The sequence below is a fragment of the Rana temporaria genome, chromosome 1, assembly GCF_905171775.1.
Source record: "Rana temporaria chromosome 1, aRanTem1.1, whole genome shotgun sequence".
NCBI classification, from domain to species: Eukaryota; Metazoa; Chordata; class Amphibia; order Anura; family Ranidae; genus Rana; species Rana temporaria.
Window position 1 is genome coordinate 243,415,804 of NC_053489.1, and position 27,245 is coordinate 243,443,048.

At 43.6% G+C, this 27,245-nt stretch overlaps 1 protein-coding gene across 3 annotated transcripts in view; it reads left to right on the top strand.

The window, feature by feature from the left end:
• Positions 1-917: 917 nt before the first annotated feature.
• Positions 918-27,245, top strand: part of MORC2 (MORC family CW-type zinc finger 2) — a 160,470-nt gene continuing 134,142 nt past the window's right edge. Inside the window, exons 1-3 of one of the 3 annotated variants that reach the window (XM_040352267.1) lie at positions 918-938; positions 1,907-2,175; positions 26,275-26,328. In XM_040352267.1, coding sequence (XP_040208201.1) covers positions 2,108-2,175; positions 26,275-26,328 — 122 coding nt within the window. In that variant the 5' untranslated portion in view covers positions 918-938; positions 1,907-2,107. The other 2 variants (XM_040352261.1, XM_040352252.1) reach the window with 2 other exon arrangements.

The window sequence follows — 27,245 nt, forward strand, 5'->3', positions numbered from 1 at the left end:
CTTGACAAAATGAGCATCAATCTAAGGTTAAAAAAAAATTCCGGGTGAACTTCCGCTTTAAGCGCTAGATGTTTAGTCAAGTGTAAACAAGCCATTGAGTTGTTCCAAAAGCTGTGACCTCAACTAACTAGCAAATGCGTAACTGATAGCCAACAGATGAAGTGGCTCGTACTCTGAGTACTTCTACCTGGCAACATTTAGGCTGCATTTACCCCTGAGTGAAGCAATTCACTATAAAAAAAAATGTAATTTCTGTTTTTGCAGCTTTTTACAAACGTTTTTCAGCTTCAGGAGTCTTTGTTTAGCCAATAGAAAGCACTAGGGAGAGAAAATTAGGGGTGAGCAGAAAATGAGCATCAAAACGCTCAAGTCATGCGTTTCTATCGAAGTCTACGGGGAAAAAAAAAAACGCTTGTAATCTGCCAAAAAAGAAACTCATGTACTTTTTTGAGCGGCAGTTTTTCTTTAGGCTCAGATGTAAACGGGTCATTGAAACTAATGGGATTTGGCTTGTAAAGTGTTTTAGTTACAAGCAGAAAAATTGCAAAGATGTGAATGGGGACTTCGTATAGTATCCTTGCAGAAGCCCTACATAGAAGGGTCGGTGTGGACACAATACCTGAACAGTGGTTCCAAAACTGGAATCAGGGGACAAACTAGCAAACTAAACACATCACCAAGCCGCCTTTCCAAATGTTGCATGAACGCCCAAATGTGCGGTGGAACAAAAACACTTAAACATGCAACACTACTGGTTTTCTGTAATCACAATCAGGCTTGAAAGCTAAGAAAGGAGCCAGCCACTCTTTATCATGGTTGAGGATGTCTAGCTACGAGCAGTGCTGAGCCTCCTAAACGCCGAGCACCTCACCGGTGACCAGACGTCCTAACCACCCACGGGCACGAGCACTAACAAACTGCGCCACACACCTCCTGAGGTAACCAGGCGCCATACCCGACAGCGGCGGCCATGTCTCCTCCATAGCTCGCTCACGGAGTAAGAGGGGAGGGGGGAAACAACCGAGTCACCACCGCCGACGATACAACTAGATAACTCTACAGCCGAGCTCCTCATACGCCCAATGCCTTCACAAATACGAAACGGGTAACCCGGACCGTCAGTGGTGCGCGCACACAGTTCTCCATTTTCATCTGGACGTCCCCCCTCTCCCCAGACAAGACCAGTGTGATGTTCTTCTCCCCGCCCTGCGACTAGCCTCCCCCTCCACAGCCGATACACGTCACGTAGGCGGACAGGCTGTGGGGGGCGGTCGCCGCGCTGCCATGAGAGGAGCAAACTGAAGACTCGGGGTTTCTTCTTGAAGGGGAAGTAGCTGTGAAGAAATAAAGCCGCCAACCATCCTCTTCTTTGAGTCTCTCCCGGACGTCAGCGTTCATAGAGGCGTGTTCAGAGGCGGCGGCCGGTGACCGGAGAGCTTGGCGCACTGCGGAAGGGGCGGAGAAGCCCGCCGGAAACGGGTTAGAGAGCCAGGGGACTGATTGAGAGAGAGGGTTGGAGGCTGAGGTGGACGGCATTCCTATGGTGTACAGGGCTCTGCCGTGTTAGGAGAAGCGGGAAGCGCTCACATTGTTTGTGGCAACGTGCTCTCCTCACACAGGGCTCCATTGTAGGCTCTACGTCTGCTTCCAACCATAGAAGTGGCTTGGCGAGGTCTGCAAGGCATGACCCCTAACCAGCCGACATTAGGCTGCAACTAGGCTGACTGGAATTGTTTGTTTTCCATTCACAGGACTGGGAGATACACATCTCCATACACGTGTAGAGGGTAGGTTTAGCCCACTGCTCCTCACAGACTGAGAGAGTGTCTAGGTTTGTGGTGTTTGGTATTCTGCATAGAGTACTGGGAAATAAAATGATCAATGTTGGGTTTTTCTGTACTTGCAGATACTGTTGAACCTTGAGCTCCCAATTGATCACTCCGAAGATTGTAGACGACTTGACGTTGGATGGTGGTTGGGCACTGAACTGGAGGCATGTTGTACTGCCCACACAAGGGCTACTAAGATCAACATTGAACGACCGCTCGATTATCGACTATAGGTTCATTTTTATGTTTAGCCTCCATAGGCACTGAGCAGTAGGATCATGGCGTTCACAAACTATAGCAGTTTGAACCGGGCCCAGTTGACCTTCGAGTATCTGCACACTAATTCGTGAGTATTCTAATTGTAAAGGTTTTTTTTTTGTGGTTTGATCTTCTACATGTCTTCCAAATACTGGATGCGTGAACAGTGCTTTCTTAACACCGCAAAAAAATCAATTGATCTTGGAAATGTTTTTTTTTAAAGAAATATGCCAACAAGGCATCCAAGAAACCATGGTAATATTGGTATTGACCTAGTTAATGTTCATTTCTTAGTTCTCTTGTTTATGGACAGTCAACTTAATGGCTTGTTTTTTTAATAAACCCTATTTCCGAGGCAGCATTCACACCCGAGCATCGCATATTTGTGCACGTTTTTATGTGCGTTTTTGTTACTACGTTTGAGCTTCAGATGTTTTTTTTATTATTTATTAGCCGTATCACCTGTGACATCACTTGTTGCCATGTGGACATATCGGCTACAAAACACACATTTTTGTGTGCAACAATGCAATTCTATGGGACTCAAAATGCACCAAATTGCCCACACCGGTTTACAAAAGCAGCTTCAAAACTTTTTTGAGCTTCAGGTGTTTGGCTTCAGGCATTTTGGAGTGGACATGTAAACCACCGCTATAGAGGTGCTTTTTTTTGTGTTTGTTCCTGTGAATTTGGAGGTTCGAGGTACAAAAGGTTCAGTTGTGAATGGGGCCTGTAAGTAAGGCAAACAAGAAGCAATGTGTTTAGCTGTTTTGTAACCTGGAAAGAGAACGGTTTTAAAGTTCAATACCTGAGAAATTACTTTGCAAATCACATCTAGTATTTCTGGCTGAAACCATCTTGAGTAAGGGCAGATCATTCATGTAGCATTTACTTTGTGGAATCCATCCGCCCTCAGACCAGGTAGGCAGGAGGGTGTGCTTAGCTGAGAAATACCCTTGCCCCCTTCCAAAGACTTCTGGGATGTATGACATTATTTTGCCTAAGCCTTAAAAAAAAAAAAGTTTTTTTAAAACAAGTAAATGTAATTTTCCTATCGTTTAACGAATGCTAGCAGCTTAAGAATTAACAATTGCCAATGTTAATTGAGAGAGTTTAGTTCTGCTTGAATATTTTTAAATTATATTTTTCTCATTGCTCTTGGAAGGTGTGGTACCATCAGTGTATACTTAACGTACCGGAGGATGGAAACTGAAGGTGTCAAAGGGCACAGAATGGACATCAGATTTAGGCTGTTTATAATGCATGAACAGTTGTAACAGATGACATTGATCTGTGCACATGTTGTGATCCATATTGGACTTGCTTGAAATTTTATGGTGATTGTATTGCTTTTGTAAGCTGTTCTAGATCTGCTCACATGACTCCTTGGCTCTCTCTTTTTTCCAGCTGACAGCTATAGCAGGTGGGGCCGAACACTCCCGCTGACAGCCTAAGAGAAGAGAGAGCAGAGGAGTCGCGTGAACGGCGGCAGACTCTCTAATATAAGATATAACGTGTGTGTATATGTGTGTGTATATAATATATATATATATATATATATATATATATATATATATATATATATATAGATCGGACACATATTGTTATATAACAGAGGGGGTGGCATGAATAGATTATAGTTTTAAAACAGCAGGAGGGGAAGGGCACTGTCATGAGCAGACATACAGGCAGTGGGGGAGAGGAGGACAGAGCAGGGCTGCGGATGACGGAGGCACGTAAACTGATCAGTTTCAGGGCTCAGCAGCCATGATAAACCGTAGTCGGTTTACAGGGGGGAGGGCATAGCTAGGCAGGATCAGCAACGTTTTTTTGGGGTGATAGAGGGGGCCAAACATGCTTTCAGGGAACAGAATAATTACTTTTTTTTTAGGGTAACAAACACTTAAAACACTAGGCGCCGACCATGCGCAGTTATGCAGCCTTTTGGTGGTTGGGTGTTGGCGCCAAGCGGCCGCAATATTTGTGTACTAATTTGCAGACACATCTGTGCCAGGAGCGTGCACCCCACAGTTACCGATGGCTACCCGAACTTTCCTGATTGCTTCTTGCATTCGGTAGCTTTCCAATCATGTGATCGTCACATCTGAAACCTCTTAAAGGGTGGGGAGGTGCAGATGCAAAAAGGTTAAAAATCCTTTTATTTGTCTGTAGCTTCCCTATCAAAGTTTCACCACAATCCTTTTATTTAGTTTTCTAGGCAGTATTAGAGCATGTGTCAATGGTATTTTGTTAATTTCAGAGCTGCTTCGCTATAAAAAGTCAATAAGCGTGCAAATACAGGTTACAGCAGTTCAAGTGATCACATGCACATCAGAAGCACCTCTAAGTGATCTCATGTATGCTGAAAGCGAGCTGCAATTGTCCGTTGACGCAAGCCGCCAATCAGTTTTCACTATTTAATTTGATCAGAATGTATTTTCAAGTAACGCTCAACATAATGTTAATGCAGAGAGAGTTCTCTCTGTTGTCCATTAAAGGACACAGCTCTTATCTTTAGGAGGATGCTAGGCACACAAAAAGGCAACTATGAGCATCAGTACCAGAAAGATAAATCCTGACAACTGCTAGAAACTCATTTTTTTTACTAGCTTCCAAGGAGAAAGATGCCCCTCGCCTAACGCCTGAGTTTGAGCTATTTTATTATATTTAATTTTAACCAGTCACTTTTTTATTTTGCATCAAGTTTTTATCAGGTGACAAGCTGGATATCTTGGCTCTTGTAATCTCTCCAGTTTAGCCATGTATCGCATGCTAATAGTCTACATCAGGGTTCCTCCATGGTTTGAGGGTTGCTAAGGGGTTCCTTGAGTAATGAGAAGTTTCTGCCTCAGATAAGTTCCCACTGACATCATTGATCTTTTTAGCTTCTGTAACGTTGTACTTCTTCCTACTGATCAGCACACTATCATGTGTTGTGGTTATAGTCATTTTTAGCAGGGGTTCCCTGAGACTGGAAAGTTTCAAGGGTACCACTGGGTTAAGTAAGGCTGGTCTAGATAAAGGTCTGCTGCCACAGCTTTGTGAGTTGCAGACAAGCTGTCATCCACAGCCATGGTTGTGGACGCTATTTTCTTTGCAGGCACTTGCCTGTTTGCGCTGCACTATAGTTTTGTGGTTGCAGGCTCTTCTTTCGGCTGCCATCTTGCCTAAAGGCCTTTTGCCTTGACCGTGTGACACTTGGGGCACGTCGAGACGTGCTTTGATATTTTAGATACCATGAATGCCCATTAACACGTGCATTTTTGACATGTTTGTGTGTGGTAAATAACATTTTCCAAATGCTTCCTCTGCTGGATTTCTATTGTATGGATTCGTGTACTATCATCTCAGCTAGTAACAAATTTGCAGATTGTTTGTGGCGTGTTTACATTGCCATGAATGGAGGTGCTTGGGGAGCGGTAAAGACAGCTGAACACAAGATTTAGTTGTGTTTGCGTTTTTCACATTTTGTGTTGCACCAAAATGTATCCATGTCAACAACACTGTCTGCTCCAATGAACATAATCAAGCTAGAGCATTGATAGGCATTTAAGAGACTCTAAAAAATGCAAATAAACACCTACTTTTGATGCTAGTGTAAACGTAGCCTTTGGGCACATTTAGACATGCTTTGAAATTTTAGATACCATGAACGCTCATTAAAGTGTTTAAACCCAGGCTATGAAAAGCTCTCATTACATGTTATACCAGAATGTGCATACCCACAAAGCCACTAAAGCATTAATTTTTTGTATAATTAAATATATCTGATTGATCCTGCCTTCAGTCCCTCCCATCTTCTGTGTGTCCCCATTGCAGCTTGAAATTGTGTGTACCAACTGGTGTCCCTAAGGAGCATGTTCAATTTTAGTTTCCTTCTAAGCTCTTAATTTCCAAAATGTTCTTGTCCGTGCAGCTCACACGATTCTAAAATCACTCATGTGGGTATTTACACAGTGGTAAGTGACACTTCCCTCCCTCCCTCCTTCTCCATGGCCTTCTTTTACTAAACACTATGGGAGTGAGCTATAGTATGCTGATTGATTACATTCACTAAGAAACTCACAAAAAGCATAGTTTTAATATAAATCAGTATTAAATATATCTATATGTAATTGCTAATACCTGTAAAGTAAATAAAAAATGCCTTGAATGCAGATGCCGTCAGAACAAAATACACATCCACCATTATTTTTAAAACATTGTTTTTAGCAGAAATATTTTATTTCAGTAATAAAAATATTAGACGTCAATTAGAAACACTGGAGCACAAAGTTTGACAGTAAACCAAGGATTACGTTTATACAGACAGGTATTAAAAAATAAATAAAAAAATCCACAGCACATGACACTAGTAAAGCCCTTTTTACACGATCGGCCTGCTTTGTATCCGCCTCTCCGTTTTTTCAGGCGGATACAAGCATTGACTTCTATGGGCAGACAGATGTTGGCGAGATGTGTCCGCTGACTCCCACCTGCCATTCGATCTGACAAGATCCGATCAAAACAGACGAATGGCGATACGTTCGCCATCCGTCCAGAGGATCGGATGAAAACGGATAGGCTGTCCATCTTTCTTCCGATCTCTCCATAGAGAACAGCGGGACTCACAGTGAGCAGAGACGGATCTGTCATCTGCCTGCTCAGCGCGGCGGTCCCACGCTGAGCTAGCAGAGCCCATCCAATGGATTCACTCTGTGTGAGCCCAGTCTAAAAGCTTTTTTGCAAAGAATTAGGGCCGAAACAACTAATCGATTATTTGATTATGAAATTAATTGATTACCATTTCCATAATCGATTAATCGGGCAGTAACGTAATGGGGTTAAAAAAAAAACTAAAATTAGCCCTTTTATAGTACAAAAAAGCAAACTGCTACTGTAAATATTACTTTTACTGTCCCACAGTAAAAAAAATGAACCCCTTACAGTAGCGATTTGCTCTTTTTGTACTTATTTTAGTTTTTTTAACCCCATTGTGTTATTAAACATCCTCAGGCCTGGGTCACACCTCTGTTTTTTTGGTGCTTTTTGCAGAAACACGCTACAGTTCATTTACGTTTTCCTATGGGACACGTTCACATCCATGATTTTTTTTTTTTTTTCCAGCTGCTGCGTATTTGGAAAGGGCAAGTACATTTTAACGCAAAACGGTGCTATTTTGTTTTTTTTGGTTCAATCTACTTCAGTGGAGAAGCTGCAGAAAAGCATGTAATGTTTTTTTGCGGCAATTTGTGTTTTGTAATCTGCCCAACAACAAATTGGCCCAAAAATGTTTTAAAATGCATTTTTTTTTTTTAAGGCTATTATATGATTAATCGAAACAATATAAGGCCAACTAATCGATTATGAAAATAATCGTTAGTTGCAGCCCTACAAAGAATGAACTAAAAATAAAACTGAAGAACAATAAACATTCAGAGTCACGATAATCCTGCACTGCCATTACCTACCACTAGAGCTGCACGATTAATCGTCAATCGTTATCGAGATCTTTTTCCCGTTGCAATTCTTGACACAGGGTTTCTTGATCTTTGACATGAAAATAATTTTCTCTCTGCACTTTGGTATGCAAAGAATTTCCTGTCTGCTCTCGGCCAAAAGTCAGTCTGGGCAATCTGCCAATTCTGGGCAGCCTGCCAAGTTTTAAAAACATTCTTTATCAGTGGAAAGTTAAGTCTAAACATTGTATCACTTCAAAGGAATAAACTTCTGTATGTAAATTAGGAACGTTTAACCACTTAAACACCAAACCTTTTTCTGACAGCTCTTTTCAAGTTAAAATCATTTTTTTTGCTAGAAAATTACTTAGAACCCCCAAACATATATATTTTTTAGTAGAGACCCTAGAGAATAAAATGTCGATTGTTGCAATATTTTATGTTGCACTGTATTTGCGCAGCAGTCTTTTTAAATGCAAGTTTTTGGGAAAAAATTACTTTAATTAAAAAAAAAAAAAAAATAGCCAGTAAAGTTAGCCCATTTTTTTTTTTTTTTTGTATGAATGTAAAAGATTTTACGCCGTGAGAGAATCGTGATCTTCATTCTAAGCAAAAAAATCGTGATTCTCATTTTGGCCAGAATCGTGCAGCTCTACCTACCACCAAAGGGAAATGAACTCCAGTGCAATACAGTATGAAAGCTCTGTTTTGTATCACCCACTAAGCTCATCTCATTCCCCCCCCCCCCCCCCTCAGAAAAAGTCCACTAGGCTGCCTGACCATAATGGAGGGAAATGGGTTATCGGGAAGCATCCAGCCCTCGTGCCAACTGTTCCGTATGGTAACTTATAATCCTGTATCTGAAGCCTACATCAAAGCAACACCCTGGCTTTGGCTCCACCAATTGTTTTGGGGCATTTATGGTCCATATTAGATACATTTGTGCAACGCTGCAACAGAGTCTATCAAAGCTCTCCTCCACTGAGTGAGCATAGGAGGGTCAGGTTGTCTCCACTTCAGGAGTATAGCTTTCCTGGCATAGAAAGCAGCATAAAACACAAAGAGGCGTTTGGGAATAGGTCGAACCGCTGAGTCGCATATCCCGAGTAAAAGAATCTGTGGATCCACTGCCATAATTGGACCCCCAATCCTATTTACACCCCCTACTATCTCCCGCCAAATGTTCTGTAGAAGGGGGCATCCTAATAGCACATGATTAGAATATGCCCACCTCCCGAGTACATTTAGGACAATTTTGCAGAATGAGTGGGTTAAATATGACCTATGGAGAAATTTAAGTTGTATAAATATATCTCATGCTGGCACATAGTTTTGTGGGCACAGTTTTTGAGGCCCTTCATCCCAGTCGTCAACGGATAAGGTGGGAATATCTCTCTGCCAATGCTGAAACAATTGGGTCACCTTTTATTAGTTCCCCCCACTTCTAATTCTAAGTTAAATCGATGAAAAAATCCTATCAGCATTACAGGTAATAAGGAACCTTGTGAGGAGCCAATGTTACCCCAGAGGTAAGTTCCACTTTGACTGCATGGTGGAGCTGCAAGTATTGAAAAAACTTCCAAGAGGGCAAGTGAAACGTTTCCTAAAGGCAGTTAAAAGATAGGAGCTGCCTAGCAGACATATGTTGTAACCTTTTAATGCCAAAACGGTCCATACACTAGGATCAGGGATGGAGCACAGATGCGGCAGCTTAGGATTGCCCCAAAGGGGAGATAGTATTAGTCTTGTCTATAGCTGTCAACACCTGATCCCGTTCCCGTACCCTAGTTGTGCATCAGGGACGTCATAAGTGGCGTAGACCTAGGGCCTTGATATACCAAGTTGCTCAGAGCTGAATAGGAATCCAGGATGGCAGCCTCTAAGTTAACTGATGGATTAGTTCTGGACCGTGAGAACCACCAGCGTACCGTAATCGGAACTTTTTTTTTTTTAACTGGTAAAGCTAATTCACAGGTTGAAAGGGGCAACTGCAGAGTAGACCTAGTTCTACAAGGGACAGTACCTGGCCAAATAAGACATAACAATGTTATGCAATTTATTAAAAAATTAAGCTTTTGTGGGAATTGGGTTGTTTCTAAAATTAGACCAAGAAGTAAAATAGTTATTTGGTATGTATTGAAATACGTCCCGTCCCCCCCCCCCCCCGGGTTTCAGGACAGCATCTCCCACCTACAAACAGGAAACACTGGGGGGGGGGTTGCCTTGGGAGAATATGGTTGCTTAACCCTCAAGCTCTGTCACACCACAGCCTAATCTAAGCCATCATCAGGGATTACTGCTGACATTTTGCAACCCATTATGGGTACTTCATCCCGCGGAAGCTCAGCATCCAGATCCCGGTGAGGGCTAACATGGCGGCCTCTCTTCCCGCCTCATTTCCCGCACAAAGCCACATCGGGATAACACTAACCGCAATGGAGCAGCATCCTGCGCCTATGAAGAACAATCCGACATCATGCCAACAACCGAGTCTTAAAGCTGAGTTCCACCCAAAAGTGGAACTTTTGCTTTAAGCACTCCTCGCCCCCTTACATGCCACATTTGGTATGTCATTTTTTTGGGGGGAGTGGGGGCTCCGGTAGGAGTGGGACTTCCTGTCCCATTTCCTCCTTCCGCCCAGGGACCGCCTAGGCAACTCCTCCTCTCGCCTTGGGCGGCCCCTCCCTCTAGGCGATCTCCTGGGACACGTGACAGGTACCAGGAGATCGCCTGTCCACTCTGATGGCACATTGTGGCTCGCACATGCGCATTGCGTTCCCACAGTCTGAATGAAGGTGCCGGCAGAGGGGGGGGGGGGGAGATGAGCGTCGCTCCGGGCCGCCGCATTACTGGACCATGGAGCAGGTAAGTGTCTGTTTATTAAAAGTTAGCAGCTACAGTTTTTGTAGCTGCTGACTTTTAATAAACATTAAAAAGGCTGGAACTCCGCTCTAACGTCTTACGAGCAGATGCAGCTGGCATTAAAGACACGGTTTGCGACCATCATGGACCTCCTCCATGAAATCCAGGCCATAGCCGGAAGGGTACAGAGTGGAACATACGGCCACACAACAGCAGACCGCGATATGAAAGCTCTACCGTAAGGTAGACTCGCGCACCCTGCAGCTCCGTGACCTTCAGCACCATGTCGAGGAGCTCGACAATAGAGGAAGACGACACAAACCGAGGATGAGGGGTCTCCCTGAAGCTGTTGAGCAAAACCAGATTCTCCCCGCTGTCATGGACTTATTCAACTGCCTCCTTGATCGACCTCACCAAACGCATATTGCAATGGATCGCATACACAGAGAACTCCGACCACGATGCAGGGACACAGACCCCCGAGAGATATCGTTTGTCACATAAATGACTTTGCTATCAAGGAATAAATCCTCGAAGGCCCGCGATATGACACAATGGAGCTTGAGGGTCACTCAATCTACATCTACCAGGACCTCTCAGAGATGATGCTCAGACATCGTAAAGACCTGCATCCTTTGCTGGAAGTCCTGCGGACCAGAGGAATTTTGGTACCGCTGGAAGTTCCCGTTTGGCCTTCTGGCTACCCACCAGGGCCATTCAGCCCTACTAAGAGTCCCGGAAGAGCTAAAGGCTTTCTGCCAAACTATAGACATACCATATGTTGTCACAAACTGGTATGCTGAGTTTGACATCTCTGACCCTAACCGCCGTCCTCCCAGTGAGCAACCGATGGAGGCACAGGACACAAGATTCAGCTGCTCCGTCCCGGCTTCCGCCCTTAAGCCCCACCACAGCACCCATGCCTTGTTGGGCACGCCAAGACCGATAAAATACTCCCCGTTGAAGACACCCATGACACCAGGATGAGATGAGTACACTTGCTCTTTACACCTTTTTTTTTTTTTTTTTTTTCTCCTGCCAGTGGGTGATCCGACCAGGCCCGTGAATTCTACCTCCATGTTATTCCCCAGGAGGAAGTCATCTACACCCTTTACTCTGCTGCAACAGACCCTCTCCACGAAACAGGAAACACTGTCCACCATTTTAAAAAGTTCACACATACCTGTGTGTCTTAGTTCTTGTATTTCCTCCAACAGGATCAACACCCAGTTTATTTTTGGTCTAGAGCTCTGTGCTAGTTGCAAGGACTTCCCTGTCTGACTGGCCTCTAGGAAGGTTATGCAGCATAGGGCAGGGCGATGAAAGGTCCCTCCCAGGGTCCTCCTTTTTCTCTTCAGCCTGATGTTTCTCTCCCAATGGGAGGTTGGCACCCCCCCCCCCCCAGCTTGGTGCATCTTGGGATAGCCTCCCTGGTTCTACCTGTGCAGCTAGGGCAGAAGATGTGTGGCCAGGGCTTACTCTGTGCTGAGACCGTTGTGTGCACTTGAGGATGTACTTCCTTGGGAATTGGGCAGGAGTATAGTAGAACAAAAAGCCAGCCACACAGTACACTCCCCTTGTCCCTTTTTATTGGCTATATACAGGTGAAACTTGAAAAATTTGAATATCTTGCAAAAGTTCATTTATTTCACTAGCGCAACTTAAAAGGTGAAACCAAAATATGAGAGACTCATTACGTGGAAAGCAAGATAGTTCAAGCCGTGATTTGTCATAGTTGTGGTGATTATGGCTTGCAGCTCATGAAAAACCCAAATCCACAATCTCAGAAATTTTGGAATATTACATGCAATCAATAAAACAAGGATTGTACATAGAACAATATTGGACCTCTGAAAAGTATAAACATGCATATGTACTCGGTACTTAATTTGGGCTGCTGAGGTGTTATGGAAGACCAGGATGCTTCAATAGCGGCCTTCAGCTCTTCTGCATTGTTCGGTCTCCTGTCTCATCTTTCTCTTGGCAATGCCCCATAGATTCTCTATGGGGTTCAGGTCAGGCGAGTTTGCTGGCCAGTCAAGCACCGTAATCACATGGTCATTGAACCAGGTTTTGGTGCTTTTGGCAGTGTGGGCAGGTGCCAAGTCCTGCTGGAAAATGAAGTCAGCATCCCCATAGAGCTGGTCTGCGGAAGGAAGCATGAAGTGCTCCAAAATCTCCTAGTAGACGGCTGCGTTGACCCTGGACTTTATGAAGCACAGTGGACCAACACCAGCAGAGGACATGGCTTCCCAAATTAACACAGACTGTGGAAACTTCACACTGGACTTCAAGCATCTTGCAGTGTGTGCTTTTCCAAATGAGATGCAAAATTTGCTCTTATCAGAAAAGAGGACATTGGAACACTGAGCAACAGACCAGGTCTGTTTCTTTAGCCCAGGTAAGATGTTTCTAATGTTTGTTCAGGAGTGGATTGACAAGAGGACTATGACATTTGAAGCCCATGTCCAGGATCCGTCTGTGTGGTGTGGCTCTTGATGTACAGACTCCATCCTCCGTCCACTCCTTGTGAAAGTCCCCAACACTTTTAAATGGCCTTCCTGCCAATCCTCTCCAGGCTGCGGTCACCCCTTCTGCTTGTGCACCTTTTTTCTTCCACAATTTTTCCCTTCCACATAACTTTCTATTAATGTGCTTTGATACAGCACTTTGGGAACAACTTCTTTTGCAATTAATTTTGAGGCTTTCCCTCCTTTATGGAGTATGTCAATGATGGGTTTCTGCACAACTGTCCGGTCAGCAGTCTTTCCCATGATTGTGATTCCTACTGAACCAGACTGAGAGACCATTTAACCACTTAAGACCCGGACCAATATGCAGGTAAAGGACCAGGCCCCTTTTTGCGATTCGGCACTGCGTCGATTTAACTGACAATTGCGCGGTCGTGCGACGTGGCTCCCAAACAAAATTGGCATACTTTTTTTCCCTACAAATAGAGCTTTCTTTTGGTGGTATTTGATCACCTCTGCGGTTTTTAGTTTTTGTGCTATAAACAAAAATAGAGCGACAATTTTGAATAAAATGCAATATTTTTTACTTTTTTGCTATAATATCTAAAAAAAAAATAAAAAAAAAAATAAAAAAAATTTTCCTCAGTTTAGGCCGATACATATTCTTCTACCTATTTTTGGTAAAAAATCGCAATAAGCATTTATCGATTGGTTTGCGCAAAATTGATAGAGTTTACAAAATAGGGGATAGTTTTATTGCATTTTTATAATATTTTTTTTTTTTGTGACTGAGACATGGTGGACACATTGGACAATTTTTCATTTTTTTTTGGGACTATTGTCATTTTCACAGCAAAAAATGCTATAAAAATGCATGGTTTACTGTGAAAATGACAATTGCAGTTTGGGAGTTAACCCCTTTCGCGCCCCCTAGTGGTTAAGTGTGACCTCATATTCCCTATATCAGGGAACAGACGATCAATCACATCAAACATAGATACAAGTCATGGAAACACAATCTGAAGCAGAGTTGTACAAAAGCAAGTTTAATATAACATCACTGACACGCAGGTGAGCTTCTCACTTCATAAGATCAGGTGGTAACCATGTACATTATGCTTGCATTGTACGAGTGGACACTTCACAGCTTCAGATAGAAGGAAACTAGATTGTAGAGGGTCACCCAAGTCGGTGCCAAAACGAGAAGTGATGAAGGGGATGGGAGAAAAGGAAAAACAGGAGGAAAAAAGGAGCGGGGGGGCCCAGTGTGATGGAACGTGTGGATGCAACAGTATGAATGACAGGAAGACCTCAATCCCCATAGCAACTCTCCAGGTGGGACTTCCCTTTGTCTGAAAAAAGAACATGTCCCAGTATTCCCCTGTTTTCGTATATCGTTCTCTCTTGTTTTGAGCAGTAAGTACCAAATCCAGGGTATTGACACAATTAACCCTATTGAGCCACATGGCGACGGAAGGGGGACTGGGGACTTTTCAACAGAGTGACTCAAGCTTTGGCAGCGTTAGTCAAGTGACGGATTGATTTCTTGTATGTCCGAATCAGTATTTGTGAGCAGTGGTGCAGGAAGAAGGCAGGATCCTTCGGAATAGGAAAGTCTGTAAATTGTTGGGAGATCCTCTGCACCTCCGACCATTTACTGTTTGGAGCTTTGAATAGGACCAAAAGACGTACAGAAAAGTTCCCTTATCGTCTCCTCATCTCCAGCAACGCACCGAAGCCTCTGGAAAATATTTACTCAAAACGGACGGGGTAAGATACCAGGGAGACAGAGGAAGTACCAGAGGAGGTATCTATATACTAGGGTCAAAAACTAAATTCAAGTTACCCTGAGAATCAATTTACCTTCCGCAAACTCCACTAGCTTTGAGAGAGTTTTACATAAAAATAAGTCTTGATGAATATTCAGTGCATAATTGGTAGCCGACGTCGCTTTTAATGCCGCCAATGTGGCCTTTTAAGAAAGATACCGGGACCCTGTTTCAAAGCAGCTTTCGGAAAGGGGTACAACTAGAGATCAGGATAGAGGAAAAAGAAGGGTTTCGCCATGTCAGATATGCCCAGTGTTGTGGCCACATCCCTGGGATAGATAGGACAAGAAAAGACCCCCCCCCCCCCCAGAATGGGACTTTGAAAGCCACAGACACTGGTGTGTATCAAAAATGTAATTTGTTTTATTAATACATATAAAGGTTAAACGCCAAGGGTTTAGTGAAATATTCATATAACAAAAACAACATAAGACAAAATATAACAATTCTTGTGTTACTCTCCAAAAAATGGTGGTCCCCAATACCCAACGCGTTTCCAGTTTCACACCTTCGTCAGGGTTATATAGGATGGGGAACAGTATAGTCATAAATTGGTTAACTCTAAAATGATATAACAAAGGACACATCAGAGATCAATGCAGACAGAACATGGGATATACAACATAGTCATCCAACTTTAAATAAAGACCGACTAGTGTAAACATTACATACCGTTTAGAGTGATATCATAGAAAAATGTAGCAAAGGCAACTGTCAGGACAGAGATGCAAAAGGATGCCAGCCCAAAATTGCTAGCCGTTTCAGAGTTAACAGGTCACAGATATGTGTAAACCCGTGGGTAGTGGCACATTGAATCCCAGCGTTAAGTCCTTTAGCGTTTAGCGAAGTAACATTCACTGCATCCATCACCTCTGGGGAGGGGGGCAAGGAAGACCAAAAAAAAAGAGGGGTGCGGAGGGTTGGAAGCGGAGGAGAGGTAAGAGAAGAAGGGGGAAAAAAAAGGGAGGGATAAAACAGGAAGGAGTAGTCAGGGCTTTTAAGAAGAGGAACTACAGGTGGCACTCGCTTCAGAACGCTTGGGTTCATGCAAGTGCAGGCATATGTGGGGAAGTGGGTGGGAACAGCCAGATGAGTCTGTGCCGGGACCCCTCAGCATTGGTATAGAAGCAAATATATAGCGGCAAGAAATACCCTAGTAGCAAAACTTAAGGCAAACCATTAACATTATCTTTAGTATATAGCAACTCGTAAGATCAACTGTAGATGGCTTCTATTGGGGAAAGAACTAACATTTCCCTGCACACTGGGTAAGATGCTGTGTCATTGCATGCGGCAAAACATATTGTTAAACATATCCACCACCGCCCCTGAGTTAAGGAGAAAGGTGTAATGGTTCCAAGGGGCCACATCACCACCTAGTGATGCAGTCCAAGGAAGTGTGACCACTAACTGCTCCAGAGGGAGGTCGCAACACCTGTGCAATTACCGCACTCCAGTACTGCACCCGACAACCCCCCCCTGCACACCATAGTTGCCCAACAGGGCTGGTGGTACACCGCGCACTCGAGTTGTTAAGCACGCTACTCAGGATAGGTGAGCTTCAATATATTGTCCAGCGAGAAAACCTTTTACACATAACTCATCTGCAATTAATTGCTTTAGCTTATCTTGCAAATACAGGTTAAACATACAGCATGAGTCACAACAAATATTAAGGGAGAAGTCCAGCCTGAGCTTTTTAGGCTGGGCTTCACCTATGGGTCACAGGATTACAATTCATTTAGCACTTCTGTGACCCGTTTTCAGCAGAGAGCGGTCTGCAATCAGTCGAGGCAGCGCGTCATTTCAACTTAGGATGTCTGGATCCGTCCGCTGCCTGGACTCATGGCAGTCTCAGCCTCTCAGCGAGCCGCTAAGACGACTGCTCCCTGCCTCTCCACATCTTGGCTCTTCCATGTGCGTGGAGGAGCAGAGCAGGGGAGCTGGTGATTGACAGGTAGCAGCTCTCCACTCAGGGAGGTGAGAGAGCCGAACCATCGGCGATGTTCGGTGGCTCGGTTCTTAGTGAAGAGGTGGCGGGGGACAGATGCAGCATTGGTCTGATGATGCATCCACCTAGGGAAGTATGAATAGGGGGGGAAAAAACAAAACATATTTTTTTAAGGGCATATAATAGAATACAGGAGTTGGAGAGTTCTAAGGGCAGCAGTGTCTGCATAGAAATGAGCCTTCAGGAGTAAGGGGAGGGGGTGAATCGAGAGTAGACCAGTGTCATTCCGGTGGTGGGATAAATTGAGGAGCAAATTACTGTTTGGACCCAGATGGGTGATGGCTCTGGGTAACAATCCAAGTGAAGACCGTCCATAGTGAAGGGTGAAACAGAAAAATTCAGGAACCAAGCCCGCTCATTCGACATTTAAAGTTTAAGGGTGTTTGTGCACTGAGTAGAATAGGAACTGTCAAGGCAAACATCACTATACGGGTAATGGAGAAAACAATGGTTACTGAAACACAACGGGCAGCAGATCTCCTTGGGGAAAAGTCCTGGGAGGAACTAGGATTCATGGTCTTCAGGTAGAGAAGAATTGCGGGATCCACGCCACCCCCTGCTCAGTGGGGGAGGGAAGCAAGGCATTGCAGAGGAGGAAACAGAGTGTTGGGATGGCCTCTGCAAGAATTGAAGCCAGTTCGGGACCTGGAAAAGCATCTATCTCTATGAAGGTGAACAGGCCCAGTAGATCTGCAGGGTCAAACCGGGCAAAGGAAGCTGTCGGTGAGATAGGCAAACCCCACCGATAGATGCAGCTCAATTGCCTCAATCTATCCAGGAGGGGACACAGCAGAGCTCGTTGCTGCAAAGTAGCCCTGGACAGATCTGGCAGAATCTTCACAGGGCCCCATCAAAGTCAATTTCCCCTACCTCCCAGGCTTTGCATAGGATAAGATCTTTTTGGGAGTAGAGATGCAGGGGACATATGACATCTCTGGGTCTGTTTTGGATCTGGGTAGCAAGGGCTCTGTCAAATTCTAGGTCCTGGGGGGCGATCGAGGTAGACGTCTGTCTACATCTCTCCAGGACTGTGGCTTCTGGGATGCCCCGCAATCGTAGGTTGTTATGGCGGCTCCGGTCTTCAAGCTCTTCCATGTGCAGCTGCAGAGGTAGCCTGGGTGGACTGTGCTTGCTCCAGTTGGGACGCACAGTGCTCCAGGTATGATAAAGATGTTTCTCCTGTGGAGAACCTTTCAGAGAGTAGCTCCACGTCTGCCCTAACTGAGTCAATGTCTCTGCAGCGTGCCTCCAGGCGGAGAACCCTGAGATCTGAGTCTCCCATTACAGAAGGAAGGGGAGCTGATAGACCTGGAGAGGTTGGTGGTTGAGAGGTCATACTCTGGGAAGCCCATTAAGCATTTTGAAGCGGCTGGCGAGGCAGGAGGTGCTGCCATATGTAATCCTAACCCGATGCGCCAAGTGTGTGCGGTGCGGGCTGGCAGCGTGTAAGTCTAGGATCCGGGGAAGAAGTGCAGTATTTCTGACCGGGGGAGCCCTGCAAGTGCCCTTCCCCTTCTTCTTAGAGCTCATACCAGGGTGGAAAGCTGCATTAAATGGTGAATAGCTGAGGAGATGGACGTCTTTACGCCACCATATCCAGACTACGCCACCCCGGAAACTAAATTTTCAGGTGTCGTTCTGTACAGAACGCCTCCAGGTAGCCATATTGCTTTGCATTTTACAGAAAATTACAGTGCTGCAGATTGAAAAGGAAAGGTAATTTTTAATAACATTCAGTTACAATATGACTTGCGTCAAATTGTATACCCTATATTCTTTTTTTATTTGCAATTTTTTTGCCTCAAAAGTGTAGTTACACTTTAAATGCACCCCAGTGTATATCTCGGTCATTTTGTAGTCTGACACTTGTCGGATACCACGGAAAGGACTAAAGGTTGTGCTTCTACCTACTTTGGAGGGAGTGTTGCCTATTCTAACCCTAAAGGCTCTCGATGCTTTTATAGGAGTTTCGAGGTTTTGAATGGAGTCCATATAGTCATATGTGGTTTCCTTTTTATCTGGGATTTCTTGACCTTGATCGACATTAAGTATGCATACTTTTTACATTCTCTTGGTATGTCGCCAATGTTCCCTGGGGTTTGCAGTGGGGGAGGACCATTACCAGTTGACTGCACTGCTATTGGGTCTATCTTTAAGCCCACGGAAGGTTTCGGCTCCAGTGTTGGCCCACCTGAGTCTTCAGGGAATCTCAGTGGTTGAATATCTTGACGACTTGCAGTGTGGATGTTGGAGAACTTTTGGTTTGGCTTCTAATCACTAAGAAGTTTTCCTTGATTTTATTGCCTCATCTGGAATACCTGGGTCTGAACTCCATTGCTGAAAGGTATGTTGAAAATTGGCAGGTGGATTATCTCCATTACCAGAGACTGGATCCTGGGGGGGGGGGGAAATGGTACCTTCACCAGTAGGTTACATAGGCAGGTGGAAAAAAGACAACAGTCCATCTAGTTCAACAAATAGAAAAAAAAAAAATAGAAAACCTCTGACAGTAGGCATGTAAAATCGCCTGGTTACATCCAGGATGGAAAATATGTATGTCCCAGATTCAGGCTTTACGCCGACTTGTACCACTAGGGGGAAGTGCTGGGAGTCCTGCAGGGGAAGAGTTAATGAGCCTAGCTAAAGTGGGCTCATTAAGACCTCTGCAAAAACTCCCAGCATGCTTAGGGAGGTGCTCCATCCTGGAACCAGTTCTGTGTTTGTGTAGACTGGGGAGTGTGGTATCTGTCCTGTGCGGTGAGACAACACCTGTGTGGCAAATCTTTAAAACAGGGAGATAGGTGCACCTAGTTGATAGATGGGGGAACCTACGTGTTTGTGAAAGCTGACAGGGATTCTTTTCATGTTCTTTGTTTTGCTGTTTTTTTCACTGTATATAGTGTAAATCGCACTTTTTTTTTTTTTTCATCTGCAAAGCTGTCTGCTGTGCCTGATTTTGTGTAGTGAACTCATCCAGGGGATCACAAACACCCGATGCCGAGCTAACTCCCTCACACCTCCATATACAGAATGGTATATACAGTTGATCCAGAGGAAGGCAAAATACATGTAAAGCATGGTTAGCTATGCTTCAGTGGGGGACAAAACATTTCATCCTGATTCTCCCCCCCCCCCCCTCCTCCAAGGCAATTGGATATTCCCTGAATCAACATTCTTTTGCTTTATTACCCGAAAATAATAATTAATATCCCATACATACAAATTTCTCTTCTCATTTGGATAACTTACATTTCTTAACATTAAACCTAATTTGCTCATAGATTCCCAATGAAACGTGCATTTAAGGCTGATTTTTGGTTGGACACATCCTGTAAGGACATTATGCCAACACAAAGCTTTGTGTTTTCTGCAAACCTAATATTTTTTATTAATTTTTTCGGTTTTCTTTTAAAGCAGATTGTTTTTGTTTTGCTGGAAAAATTGAAAACAAAGCGTGGAATGTTTTTCTGCAATGATAAATAATGGATCTATAACATGGTATTCAAACTATATAACATGAAGACCTTCCTAAAATATTTTTGAGACTTTATGTAAAGTCTTAGGCCCCTTTCACACAGGGCGGATAAGTAATGATCCGCCACGTGAACCTGCGCTTGATCAGCGGGGATCGCTCTGTGCAGGGACCGCCATGTCTTTTCTCCGCTCTCCCCTATGGGGGGATCGGATGAACACGGACCGTCTGTCCATGTTCACCCGATCCGATCCGCCAGACGGATGGAAAAGTAGGTTTTTCCTCCGTCACACTTTGGCGGATCGGAGCGGGTCGGATGTCAGCGAGCATGTCACCGCTGACATCCGTGGCTCCATAGAGGAGCACGGAGGGCCCGTTCAGGTCTGCCTAAAACTGGCAGGCGGACCTGAACGGGCCGCCCGTGTGAAAGAGCCCTTTAATTATTGCAAGTTCACAGCAAATCCTTCAGCACAGTTCAAGTAACACTGTACTTCTCAAAGCAGTTCTCAAACAAGAGAAATATACATTTCTGCAATTAGGAGGCACTGCATGGGAAAGGCTCCAATTTAGTTTATGTGCTCCATCTTGTACTTCCTATAGTTGGTTGATTGTTGACATACAGTAGATAATAGTTTCTGTCCTCTCAGGCCTTAAAGCGGAGCTCCACCCTAAAGTGGAACTTCCGGGTTGACACCTTTCAGGGGGGAGGGGGTGCAGATACCTGTCTAAAGACAGGTATTTGCAACCACTTCCGGCCACACCGTCTACAGGTAGACTGCGGGCAGCACGTCCGATTTCCCCCCCCCCCCCCGTTGTGTTCTGGGAAACATACGGCTCCCAGAACACAGCGGGGACCAGTGGGCGCGGCGCACATGACTCACGCATGCGCCATAGGGAACCGGGCAGTGAAGCCGCAATGCTTCACTTCCTGGTTCCCTCACCGAGGGTGGGGGCAGCAGAGTGACGAGCGATCGCTCGTCCGACGCTGTACTCCAGGACAGGTAAGTGTCCTAATATTAAAAGTCAGCATCTGCAGTATTTGTAGCTGCTGGCTTTTAATATTTTTTTTCCGGCAGAGATCCGCTTTAAGTGACTGGTAAGAGGGTAAATTTGACAAATTGGTTTATCTTCATAACCTTCAAATGATTGCTATTAAAGCGGTTGTAAACCCGCATATACATTTTTTTTTTTTTTTTTTTTTTTTTTTTTACACCTGCAAGGCAAAAGCCATAATGAGCTAGTATGCACCGCATATTAGCTCATTATGAAATACTTACCTCGGAACCAGGTGTAGGGAACTTACCTGGTCCACGCCGAGCTGAGCGTGTCTTCCGGGTATCGCCGCTCCAGCGCTGTGATTGGCTGAAGCGGCGATGACGTCACTCGCGCTCATGCGCGCGGGAGATTTCATTCCGGGGTGCCGGCCCTTCAGCCGAGGATCCCCCCTGCGCATGCGCCGCTGCAATCAGCGGCGCATTGCGAGGGGAATATCTCCTAAACCGTACAGGTTTAGGAGATATTCTTTATACCTACAGGTAAGCCTTATTATAGGCTTACCTGTAGGCAAAAGTAAAAAATGTGGGTTTACAACCACTTTAATGTTCTCCATTGCAGTATAATATTACCAATGTTGGTTGTTTTTACCCAATTCAGCCCCCGAAGGGTTAAACCCCTTAATGTCCAGGCCGTTTTTCGCGATACAGCACTGCGTAACTGCCAATTGCGTAGTCTTGCGACGCTGTACCCAAACCAAATAGGGTTTTTTGGTGGTGATTGATCACCTCTGCGGTTTTTATTTTTTGACCTATAAACAAAAAGAGCGACGATTTAAAAACATGTTTTGCATTCTGCTATAAAACCTATCCAATAAAAAAATAAAATTTTTTTTCAATTTAGGCCAATGTGTATTCTGCTACATATTTTTGGTAAAAAATCCCAATAAGCGTATATATTGATTGGTTTGCACAAAAGTTATTGCGTCTACAAACTATGTGATATTTTTATGCCCTTCTTCTTTTTTTTTTTTTTTTTTTGTTAATGGCGGTGATCAGTGATTTTATTTTTTATTTTTTGCGGGATTGTGGCAGACAAATCTGACACAATAAAATGGGAAGACTCAGGATTTTGGATGTGTAATTGCCATCATCCCTCAGAACAGAGAAAATATGAAAAACCTAATTTGTGATTTTTAAGGCAATTATCATTTTTCAAAAAAGATTCATAGAAATGGCCAACATGTTGAAAATATTGTGCAATTGTTAAAACATTACATACAATATAATTTAAAAGTTGTAATTCCCACTACTTGTAGTAACTACTAGTAGATGAAATGATGGTTATGGGTAGAGGGATAGCCAACGCGTTTCAATTACTAATTAATAGAATCTTCCTCAGGGAAATTGTACCACTTCTAGATAAACAAATGCAATGTTTAAGAATCCATATCAACATCATATATATCACCAAAAATCACTGGATGGTTTGATCAGCTGTCATAGAGGGCAAAAAGTCCTAGGATTGGTAAACACAAATACCACAAACATATTGGCAGCTCTTGTAACGGGGAATGGCGCCATACTCGGCCCCCGGCGCCATTTACAAAAATTGAAAATCAACATCTTCCACTTACTGTCCACCATCCACATACATGATGCCACAAGACGGAGGAAAATTAAGCAAACAAAAAGTTTAGATTAATAAATGCATATAGATATATATTCATGAAACCCACTGGTGTATCATTCTAATCACCAGACCATAAAAATTAGAAAATTAAAGGGTAGGAAAAAGAAGAAAAAGCTCCAAAGGATGTATTTCAAAAAGAGCCTACCTATAGAGGCATCCATCAGGTTACAACAGGAAAAGAGGGAGGACACCTGTATATACAAAATATGCAGATACCCTATATACCGGGGATATGCAATTAGCGGACCTCCAGATGTTGCAGAACTACGATTCCCATGAGGCATAGCAAGACTCTGACAGCCACAAGCATGACACCCAGTCAGAGGCATGAGGGCACACTTCCATACTAGGGGGAAGAAAATGTCTAGGTGGTTTCAGGAAAAACAAATTTACAAAATTCGAGAGACCTCAATCGGTTTTCTCAGAGCTAAAGCCTTCCGAGAATGGCCTAAAACTCTCCACCTCATTGAGGCCTGGGGGGGGGGGGGTTGTGGCTTTTAGATGTGTGATCCAGCGCATTTCGCGCTGAAGCAGAATCTTGTTTCAATCGCCCCCTTAAATAGGAATATGTGGTCTATCTAAGACTGTAAAATTTTATATTGGGCGATCTATAATTGTTTCCTGGCGATGTGTCTGCCTAAGGGTAAGTATAAATGACCTATTCGCATGCTGTGCATGTGTTTTCGACACGCTTGCCTAATTCTTGGCGTGTCTTGCCCACATAGAAAGCACCGCACTGACACTGCATGAGGCAAACAACGTCTTGCAATTAGCAAAATGCCTAAGGCGAAAATCCTCCTCATTGGGCAGTGTCAGTGAGGTCCTCTTACCAATTACTACACATTGCGAACATGATCCACAAGGATAGGTACCCCATATTTTACAGGGGTCCTTCCTTGAGTTTCCCTTTATATTAGCTCTGCGTCAACATTCCACTGATAGATCCTGCCTTCTTGTACGAAATCTGTGGGTTGGATGTCGCAAAACTTCAAGATGGGATCCTCTGTCAAAATAGACCAATACTTTGCAAGTAATTTTTCTAATTTGATTGTGTTCATTTGAGTATCTCATAATGATCCTAGCAACATTATCTTCTTTGTTCTTATCTTTGGATTTAAAGATAAGATCCTGTCTGAGTACTCTTAACTCGATTGAACGCCTTTTTCAAGGCAGATTTAGTGTATAACTTTAGGTCCAATAATCCTAGTAGTAAGCTCATCGAATTCTCTCTGAAAGTCCTCAGTTGTAGTGCAGTTTTGTTTGATACGTAAAAATTGACTAAAGGGTATCAACTTTTTTAGGGAAATGGGATGAAAGCTATCCGCATGCAACAAAGTGTTGCCAGCGATTTCTTTTCTAAAAAGTTTGCTGGCAAGCCCACCACTCTGGTTCTTCAGGATGCTAATATCCCAAAAAATTACCATATGTGCATCATAGGCCATTGTGAAAAACAAATGATCTGAGCTTGATGAATCAGAACAATTTCAATCTCTAAGCCTGTTCTCTGAACCATCCCAAATAATCAGACTATCGTCTATGTATCTCTGACACATTAAAATGTGGCAAGTATACATAGACTTTCTATCAGGAGACAAATCGTCTTTCTCCCACTCCCCAAGGTACAGGTTGGCATATGAGGGTGCACAGCACGTCCCCATAGCCACACCCTGTACCTGGAGGTAGTGGGAGCCCTCAAAAAGAAATCTGTGTCTCAAAACGAAATCTAACATTTCAAACAAATTGATTGAACTTCCATTCTGTAGTCGCCCTTTGTCAAAGTATTCGACCAATGGCTGCCATGCCCAAATCATGTGGAATGCTATTATATAGCGAGCGATTCCACATCAATTGTCACCAATATGTCCGGGCCCTCCACATTCTCTATTTGCAGTAGATGAATGGTATCCTTCGTATAAGAAGGCAAATCATTACATGTGGCCTGAGGTGTTGGTCTATAACCTGACTGATTCCTTCCGAGATGCAACCACTAACGGAAATGATTGGCCTTCCTGGTGGATTGTGTACTTTAGGTAGTGCGTATATGTGGGCAGACGAGGGTGACTTGTTCGAATAAAATCCCACTCCTCTACAAGAGAATAGCATTATTGATTAAATCTATCTCGCAATAACATTTAACGTTAAGAATCTTTAAGCACGTTTTCATAATTTACATTGTCCATCAGGGGTTCTAATCCCTCTCCATGCTTTTCAAAACTAAAAAAAAAGTTTTTACTTTTAGTTATACTTTAATAAGATAACAAAAAAAAGTCAACATACAAAGGTCTGGCCTCTTTAAACAAGGTACAATTGCAAGAGGCCTAAGACATTACTAAAACCAATTTTTTTTTTTTTATTATTCAAGAGAAAATTGAGACACAGTGTACATTGTTCATAAAATTTAGGACGCATTTTAAGAGTTAAAGGAGTTGTAAAGGAAAATGTTTTTGTGAAAAAACATCTGATGCCGCCGGCCCCCCCGAACCCCCCCTATTATTTACCTGACCCCTCGAAAGTCCCGACATCCTCTTCGCCGCTCAGTCTGGCCACTGATTCGGCTGGAGAGGATGGATTGAGAGCAGCGCAGCCATTGGCTGGCGCTGCTCTCAATCGCATCCAGTGACGCGGCACGCTGAGGGGCGGGGCTGAGTGATACAGTGAGCAGCTATGGCCGCTCGCTGTATCACGGGAGCGCGCCCACAATTACTGACCACCATGCGAGCTCTCGCATGACTGGTGAGTAATTGCGGGGAGGACCAGAGACAGCCGCTGAGGGACCCCAGAAGACGTGGATCGGGGCCACACTGTGCAAAACGAACTGCACAGTGGAGGTAAGTATAACATGTTTGTTATTTTAAAGAGAAAAATTCCTTTAGTAACCCTTTAAGACCCCATGAGTATCCAAAGTAGAGTAAAGGAAAAGGGGTGGGGCGAGAGGTGGAGGGTGCTTACTACACCTCCTCTCCTTTTCTGTAGGTCCAGAGTTTGTGCCACTAGTCACACGAAGGGTAAAAGCTCAGGATGGATTTTGCTGAACTGCCAAAGGGGTCTGGTGTTTGTAGAAGAACCATAATGTTCATATTTGCCAGTGTTTCTCATCCTGGACCTTCATGGAGTCATAGTGAGTTGCTCCTTCTGTTGAATAGCTAAGATCCTAGTAAACTGTTTTGAAATGTTTTTAAATGTTACATTCTTAAAATGGATGAAAATGTGATTCTTGTTGGATTGCCTAATAATAATAATTTTTTTTTTCCCTTTTTTGAATCCATGAAATCTAACACCAGTGTATGTTTACAGTTGCAATTTTACCATGGAGTGGTAAACACTCTCTACTGTAAAGACATAATAATTACATTTTATAATCAAACAAACTATGAAATAAAATACTTAATTGTTGCCCTTTTTTTTTTTTCTTTAAATAGAACAACGCATGAATTCCTATTTGGTGCTTTGGCTGAATTAGTTGATAACGCAAGGTATGTAATGTTTGCATATTCTGTAGAATTTAGTTTTACAAATTGTGTTTATGTTCAGAGATTTAACAAATCTCCCTACAAAAGTTTTACATGTATATCTATCTGCTGTCTTCAGCTTTCTATATTCTTTAGAAAGTGAACATAGTGTTTAGAATTTTTACTTTCTCTTTCAACAATGGGGGGGGGGGGGGGGAAGTCTTGGCAGACACCGTGTGACAGCTGATTGGAGGAAAGTTACACACTTCCCTCCACATAGGCAGAGGAAGAAGGAAACATACAGCTGTGTGGTGAATAGATCAGCTCTCTGCTAATCTATTTATAGCAACCTTCCCGACACAAATTTTCAGCTGCTTTTATCTCCTGTGTCGGAGAACTTGTCAGACGTTATCATGCTGATAACAGGAACTAAGCAGCAAAAAGACACAGACTTGGGGCTTTGGAGAGCGATAAGAAAACATTAGATATATGATGATTCTCCCACACCAAGACTCTGGTGCGGCCGCACCTGGATTATGCCGTCCAGTTCTGGGCTCCAGTCCTGGATGTGCTGGAACTGGAGAGGGTCCAGAGAAGGGTAACAAAGCTAATTAAGGGACTGGAGGACCTTGGTTATGAGGAAAGATTACAAGCACTGAACTTATTTCTCTTTCGTTCATAGACGGACACAGCCTTCATTGACCTTAGGGTTATGCTTCTTCCTACCAGGAGAGGAGATTTATTATTTAGAATTCTACAGCACTTAAGGTGTTAAAAACTTTCCTTAGAAAGTACAAAGGGGTCGCAAAGCATTCAGGGACTGCAAAAAAAAAAAATTTATATATATATATATATATATATATATATATATAATTTTTTTTTTTTTGCAGTCCCTGAATGCTTTGCGACCCCTTTGTAAGTAGGTGGGTCTCTCCTCCTGT